Below are 7707 nucleotides of genomic sequence, written 5' to 3'. Positions count from 1 at the left end.
CATTTGATTTTCTACACTTACAATTGGTAAACTATTGCGCACAATCCAGAAACCACAAACTCCCTTCAATACATGGCCTTTGTATTGTAGCATGAAATAGAATGAATCGTCAATGTTCGATCAAACAAAACCCACCCTCTGGCTCCCCATTTGTGGGGGAGGAAACAAAACAAACTGTTGACGTGATGAAAAGAAATAAAAGAATGTAATTTTTGCATTTTCCCCTCTATTTTTTTGCAGGTAGTGAAAATTTGCATTTAGCAGCGTGCGCGTTCTCATCCCACCCAGAAACTTACAAAAAGGGGTTGTTTCGCTTTTGGCAAAGCACAGAAAAGAAGCGACACGAGTAGCAGACGACACTTTTTTCTGAGCATTTCTTACAATTTTTTTTTAATCATAAACCAACTTGCTTTTCTTTGGCAACAGAAGCATTTTTCTTCTTCTTTGATTCCCTCATAAATCTGAGCGTGAAAACTGTGGATTTTTCGCTAATTTCTTTTTGACATCATCCAATCACATTGTTGAAGAAGCTAAAAGACAACAATGCGACCAAGAATTGAAAGCTCAATTGGTGGTGAGTAGAATTTTTTTATATTGTATTTTTTAATTTTAAAATATTTTGAGTTTCATTGAAAAAAAAAAAGCTATAAATGACAATATTTTATGAGTTTTATTTTCTTCTACGACGTTTTCAACATTCTTCTGCTTTATGTTAAACTATAACTGTCTGTTGAAGTAATACAAATAATTTTGTGTAAAGAAAACTGATTGATTTACAAACCAACGTGTCAAAGATAAAGGAAAATATTTCAATATGCAGTCTTGAGAGGAAAATGTTTAACATTTTTGGCTTTAAAAAAAATGTCGAAAATGTGGTATTGTAGTAAAGACACAAACCTGTTGTGGTGACATCTAGCGTTAAAATTGCAGTTGTGCTTAAGGCAAAAATTTCTACCTTTTAAAGCATAAAATTTCCTATTTTTAAATGTTTTCCCTCCAAATAAAAAACTGAGGCATGTATTAATAGAAATCAGCACAGTGTGACCTATCTCATGGTACCATGCAGAGTTCAATTAATCTACTCTAATTTCCTACTTTTGCCCCCGGATTATCCGGAAAGCGGGGATTTTATGAGACGCGTCACAAGAAGACTATTAAGAAAAAAAAAGAACCTCATGCCCTGTTGCTAAACATTTAACATGTTTCAGTGTGAAAACGCGACGTCGGTCGTCCAATTTCACAGCATGTGATTGCGATGAGATAATAAAAGCCGGTTGGGATTAATCTTCGTCTTCTTTGGGGTCGAGCGCGGCGGTTGCCTTTCTCAGGGGGGCATCGTGCCAAGTGTTCTACTCCCAAACATTTCTTTATTTTTTTCTGTTTGTCCCAACTCTATATGATTTCATCACACACAGCATATTTTTTTCTTCTGCTTTCGTATTATAATGAAATTTATTATAAATAAGGCTATCAGCGGAGTGTCTTGTATATATCACTCCTCTATGATTACGCATTATTAAGTTCTCGTTATCATTTTACGATGTGAGTGACGGTGATGGGTGGAAAAAAAAGAGCACGAGAGCTTACAAAAAAAGCTCGTGCAAAAATACGGAGTGAGAGGCATTTTATTTCCCTTACAACACTTTATCAGAACAGACGAGAATTTATGGAACCCTCTCGAAATTTTGTTGGATGACTGCTCACAGCAGTGATGGCGGTGTGGGGAGGTAAAGGGGGTAGACAAATAAGACTTCAATTGGACACATTCTCGCGTGATATTGCTGAATGACTTAATTAACTTTTCCCACTCTTTTGCTTTTTATGGTTGGAAAAGTATCTCTCATCGTTCCGACACATATTTTATTCTCAATTTGAGTTATTTTGTAGGAAATGTTTATTTTGTGTGTCAGAAATGATTGTAATCTAATATTCTCTAGATATATGAATAATGAATCACATAATGAATAAGTTTCCAAAAGGAATGGAAAAAGGGAAAAAAAACGCCATCTCTTAAGGGGGGTCTCTTGGGAAATCTGTTAGAATTTACACAATTTTAATGTTGAAATTTTTTAGGGTTTTTCTTAAACTTGGATATCCGATGATGGTTACATTTGTAGCCTAGTTATTGAAGTGTAAGAAAATCACTTTTCGCCATTTTAGGTGCGACGCCATCTTGTGATTTTCCGACTTTTCCGCAGAACTGCCCTAAAACACAAAGGTAGGTTTTTCTCAGGATCTACTGGACGGATTTTGATGGGGTAAAAAGCAAATGAAAGAGGACATACCCGTGCAGATTTTGATGTACCAGAATTTTGAATTTCCATTCTGGGGCTGAGAAAAGTGGAAAAACGTCAAAAATATTTGAACAAAAGTCACATTTTTTCACTTTTCTCAGCCCCAGGATGGAAATTCAAAATTCTGGTACATCAAAATCTGCATTGGTATTTCCTCTTTCATTTGCTTTTGACCCCATCAAAATCCATCCAGTAGATCCTGAGAAAAACCTACCTTTGTGTTTTGAGGAAAATCTCAAGATGGCGTCGCATGTAAGATGGCGGAAAGTGATTTTCTTACTCTTTAATGCTAAGTCTTTAAATGTCACCAACACTTGAAAACCGAGTTTAAGAAAAACCCCAAGAAAAATTAAAATATTTAATTTCACCAGCTCTCAAAAGAGACCCCCCTTAATGAAATAATAAATAGTTAGTGTCTTGACTTAGAATGGACACATCTTAAAGAAAATTAAGAGTTGTTTCTTTGATTATAAGTTGAGCTCTATCTATAAATGTCTGATGCCAAAATAGCATTTATTTGTTTACAAAAAGAAATCTATACAACATTAGATTGAATTCACAACATTTCATCCCCACCGACGCGATTTACATTCCAATGCATCACAAATACTTTGTAGTTGTGGGTGTGCCATCTAGTGTGAACTGCTTTGAAAAGCAACATCATCAATATCTACACAGTTGATGAAGGTTGATAGTGAAATTTTCCATTTTACCATAAAGCAGCAAATCATAAGTTTTTCCTCAACATCAATGAATATGAAAAATTGTGACATGGTAGGAAAAAAATACGGAGAATATTAAGATCTCTCAAGAACACCGTATAATGGAAACTTTTTCTCTTTTCACATTCACGTAAGAAGAAAAAAAATTATTCAATTGGTCAAGGAGAAAAATTAAAGAGAATAATTTATCTGATGTAATTTGTTGATTTAATTGCATTCTATTAAATTCTATGATGCATGTTGTTTTATTTTCACGTGATTCCAATATAATTGAATGAAAAATATGCATTATTAAGTGTAGGTAGGGTAAAAAATGTTAAAGAAAAAACGTGTATTGGTGTATAGTGAACAATTTTGTTCAATCGATTGAAGTCACGAGAATTAATGTTTGTTCTTACTATTTTCTCGTATTTTTTCTCACTCGTTTCTTTTCTAATTTAATGAAATTTAATGCGTCATAAAAATTATGGTATGTGTGTTCTCAATGTGTCTTAGCTAAACAATTGTCCCCGAACAGTTTTTATACGTTTAATTTTAAAAATTCACCACCATAGGCGCTGCTTAACAATTTTATAGCAATTGTAGGTTAACTATAATACAGAAAGCTATAATTTCCACAAGAACGAATATTTTTTATAAAATTTTTCATTACTTAAAGATCTATAAATTAACAGAAAGCGCCCTCATCTTTGGTAAACACATTATGGTGGTGAATTTCTAAAGCTTAGTATTTTATAGCTACCTATTTTAAATCAACCATAAAAATATCCTAGACATCCCTTTTCTCAATATAAACCATATGCTTATTTGCGAGGTTGAGCGTTATTGTAAATTGGCAGCGAAGATCACTCATTTTGAGATTAGTACGAAATTTAAAGTTACTAACTAGATGAATAAGGTTGGTTTTGAGGAATGTCATTGCGTATTTCATGCCAATACAATTTCTCGGACCAATACTGAAGGGAATGTAGGCGTATGGATGAATCTTCGCAAAATTCTCCGGTAGAAAGTGGTCTGGGTTGAAATCTTCCGGATTAGGTCCCCAAATTTCCTTATTGCGATGAATTAAGTATATTGGGCAAACAATATTTGTTCCAGATGGGATTGAATATTTACCTACAATGAAATTACATTTTGTTCAGTAAAATTTCTCTTAGGCATTATTGCTATAAATGATTGGTGTCTTGGGTGCTATAAAATTATAACTTGCTTAGTAAAATTTTGAAAGAAAAACTCACCTAAATTAAAAGCTTCAGTAGCAGTTCGAACAATGAATGGCAGGGGTGAGAAAAGACGCAAAACTTCTTTTATAAATCTATAAAAAGAAATATAGGAATTAAAAAATAAATAAAATAAAATTTTTCTACCACAAACCTGTCGAGAAAATCGTAATTGTTGAGATCATCGAAAGAAATTTCATCTACTTTACGCGATCCCACGGAAATTATTTCTTCATAAATTCTTTGTTGGTGTTCGGGATGCATGGCCAACATAAGGATACAGTAGGAGCTAGTTAGAGCTATAGTTTCAAATCCCTAGAATAAAGAAGAAATATCGCAATATTATTTTTTAATAAATAATTTTGTAATAATTATTATATTACTCCAGCAACAATTGAACTGGTTGCACCAACAACATCTTCCTCATTGATTTTTTTATCAACCATTAGAAGCTTCATTATTTGATCTATAAAGACTTGTGATGTTTTTTGAGGGTAGATGTCGTTGTTATTGTTATCAATTCCCAATGCAGAAGACACAAAGGCAGCTTTCTTTTCATCTAAAACCTGCAGAATTTATTGAGAAAATTACTATTTTACCATACTTTTCTCCTAAAATCGAAAGAATCTAGATCTGTTGCTGTCTATGTATGAGTAGGGTAACATTCAAGATGAATTTACCTTAGAAATGGTATCTGTGATCTCATCAGTGCATTCTTTCTCGATTTTGTAGAGTTTTGTTAGACGATAAATTGGTGTCCAGTACAAGAGTGGATTGAACATTCTCTTTGCAATGACAGCTGTTACCCTAAAACAAATTAAAATTTTTTTTTCTAATAATTTAAATATAATAAAATTATATATTTTCTATGTTACTTGTTTGTTATTTGAGAAAATTTTTGATTTTCCTTCATTTGAATATTCATCTCTTTTCCCATGGTAGTCTCTGTTTTTGAAGGTTTAAGAAAAGAAAAAATAATTAAATTTTTTTTATTAAAATAATAAAAAAATTATCTCAATATTTACGTAAAATTGTATCAAGTGTAAGAGCATTCATGTATGGATAAATATCCATTGGATTCTCTTGATTTCCCTCATTGCAGAGATTCTCAAATTGAGACACTAAAACTTTGATTTCCTTGTTGAAAATTGGCAAAAAGGTCTGAATAATTGTTGAATTGAAGGTTGGATTAATTAATTTACGATGAATTCTCCATTTGTCTCCTGAATTAAATAAGAAAGAAATTACCAAATAAATCAATTTTAGAAGATTTTCACAAAAAAAAAGTTTTATCTCACTTGGAAGTGTTCCTAAGGAATTCCCAAAGACACTCTTAACAAATTCATAAACATCCCCACGATTGAGACAATTTTGGGAATTCAGAACAATCTTCAGATCTTCTGGTTCCTTAACAATCACATACATTGTTCCAGCTACCCAACACTGAAATGGTGTTGTATATGGCTCTGCGATATTTTGAACAAATTTCAAAATACTCTCATTTGAAACACCCACTAAGCGCACATTTTTAATTAATGAAAATATTGATAGTCCCGGCATGGTCCACATCAATCTGAACATATCTCTCATTGCCAACAATTTGCATGTTAGAATGTAAATTAGAAGGATCACAAATAGCAAAATTATCCACATTTTTTTTTCTTTGGTTTTCTTTCACACGTTTTAGGCTCCTAAATGATGAAGCTACCAAACTGAATTAAAATCTTTTTCTTCATTTGAAACTTTATATATACCTTCCATATCCCACCATGTAATTTGCTTTATTTTTTTCGGAGGAATAACTATAATAATGAGTGCAAAGCTAAGACTTTCACACTATACTATTTTGTAGAAAGAGTGCCAGAGATTAGCCTAATAGTTGGATTTGTTTTGTATTCATGCTAAAAAAAATGAAAAACGTTGCGAGAGGTTTACAAAAAAACGTTATTTATTTAAATCAACTTAGAAATATGACCACCTGGGGGCTTTTTAACGGTTGACCTTGAAAAATTGAAAATTTTTGAATCGATACAGGATTAAAGTTTTTACGCATCAAAAGCTTGATTCCATATTGTCGAGAACCTTCATTTTAGGTGTCAAAATATAAAATCTTTGGTATCCTTGCTAGGGTCAGGCCCTCTAGTGGTGAAATACATAAGTAGGCCGCTTATTTTAGTTTCTTTGGTACGTGGAATACCATAGACGGGACAGTCAGTGTGCTCGTCGGCCTTAGGGAGTTTCCATGACTAGATTGTAGAATAAAAAGATTCTCAAGAAGTTAAGAGGCAAGAGGATTCAAGTCAATAGCTGTGCCGTATTTCTATGCATAAATAGACAAAAAATATGACAGCAGCCCAGAGACTTTGCCTTAAGTTCAAAGTACAATTCCGTCTTCAATTAATTCCGAAAATAATTCCCATGTTATAAACTTAATTATAATATTAAATTTTTGGTCAAAGTCAGCCTACAAAATGAAATTAAAAATAAAAAGAAAATTATGTCATCTCAAGGAGGAAAAATAAAGAATTTTATTGGGGTTAAGAGGCAAATGTGGACTAAGAAAATTATGATCTTTGTCCTCCTAGAATTTTATGTACCGGAAAGGAAAAAAAAAACATAATTTTTCAAGAAGAAAAATAATTTTTAATCTTTGAATAAACGATAAATTACATTAAAAGCTTCAATCTGCATGGGAGAGCTACCGTGTAAATGTTATTAAAGGTATTCACGCATTAAGTGAAAGTTTAAATAAAAGTGACGTTTTATTAATTAATATTTATACATTAATAATTATTTAATTAATTCATAGAAGAAGATTTTATTAGCTGCATTACATTGTTCATTTAGTTTTAAAATATCATAAAAAAAAAGTCATGAGTCGTCAAGTAATTTCGTGGAAATTATTAAACGTAATATTTTATGCATTGCAGTGCAATTAGTAGGTATAGTAAATTATTAATTGAAAACAATTAACCTACATTTAATTCGACAGAAAATCAATATTTCAGGATTTTCAGGAATTTATTCTTAATTTATTTATAATTAAAATAATTTTACTCTATTCAAAACCTCATGAAATATGAAAAGAGTCATAATTGACGCAAAATGCGCTGATAAAAAAATTTGCACTTGATTGTATTTTTTTGTGGTTATTTTGGGCATGATAATAATTTTACTGACAGGTATTAAAAAAAATCTTATTTCCATTTGGCGCTATGCATCAATTTAATCAGCTGGGACTCATTTACTTTGCCTCACTCAGAGGTGTGTGCAAATTTATTGGATTAGTAGAACCTTTGGGGAAGGGAGGCTATCTTTGTATTTATATATTTTGCTAATTTGCCCATGTGTTCTGAATACAAATGAAACATACACTGGGTACCTCGCTTAATGAACAATTTACTCTGAATGAAAAAAAAATAGAAAAAATAAAATTTTCAAAGAGAAAATCAATCATTTAAAACCTTTATA

General features: G+C 31.8%; 1 protein-coding gene across 1 annotated transcript; it reads right to left on the bottom strand.

The window, feature by feature from the left end:
• Positions 1 to 2410: 2410 nt before the first annotated feature.
• Positions 2411 to 7664, bottom strand: LOC129794502 (cytochrome P450 4c21-like). Its single transcript, XM_055835251.1, has 7 exons — positions 5262 to 7664; positions 5112 to 5181; positions 4917 to 5043; positions 4620 to 4802; positions 4391 to 4551; positions 4255 to 4331; positions 2411 to 4132 (listed from the first exon to the last, which is right to left on the bottom strand). Exons 1-7 carry the CDS (start codon positions 5887 to 5889, stop codon positions 3786 to 3788), a joined length of 1593 nt encoding a protein of 530 aa, XP_055691226.1. The 5' UTR covers positions 5890 to 7664; the 3' UTR covers positions 2411 to 3785.
• Between the last annotated feature and the right edge of the window lie 43 nt (positions 7665 to 7707).

This window comes from Lutzomyia longipalpis, chromosome 4 (assembly GCF_024334085.1).
Source record: "Lutzomyia longipalpis isolate SR_M1_2022 chromosome 4, ASM2433408v1".
NCBI classification, from domain to species: Eukaryota; Metazoa; Arthropoda; class Insecta; order Diptera; family Psychodidae; genus Lutzomyia; species Lutzomyia longipalpis.
The sequence above is the reverse complement of the archived record's forward strand: the minus strand, read 5'-3'. Positions and strand labels throughout refer to the sequence as shown.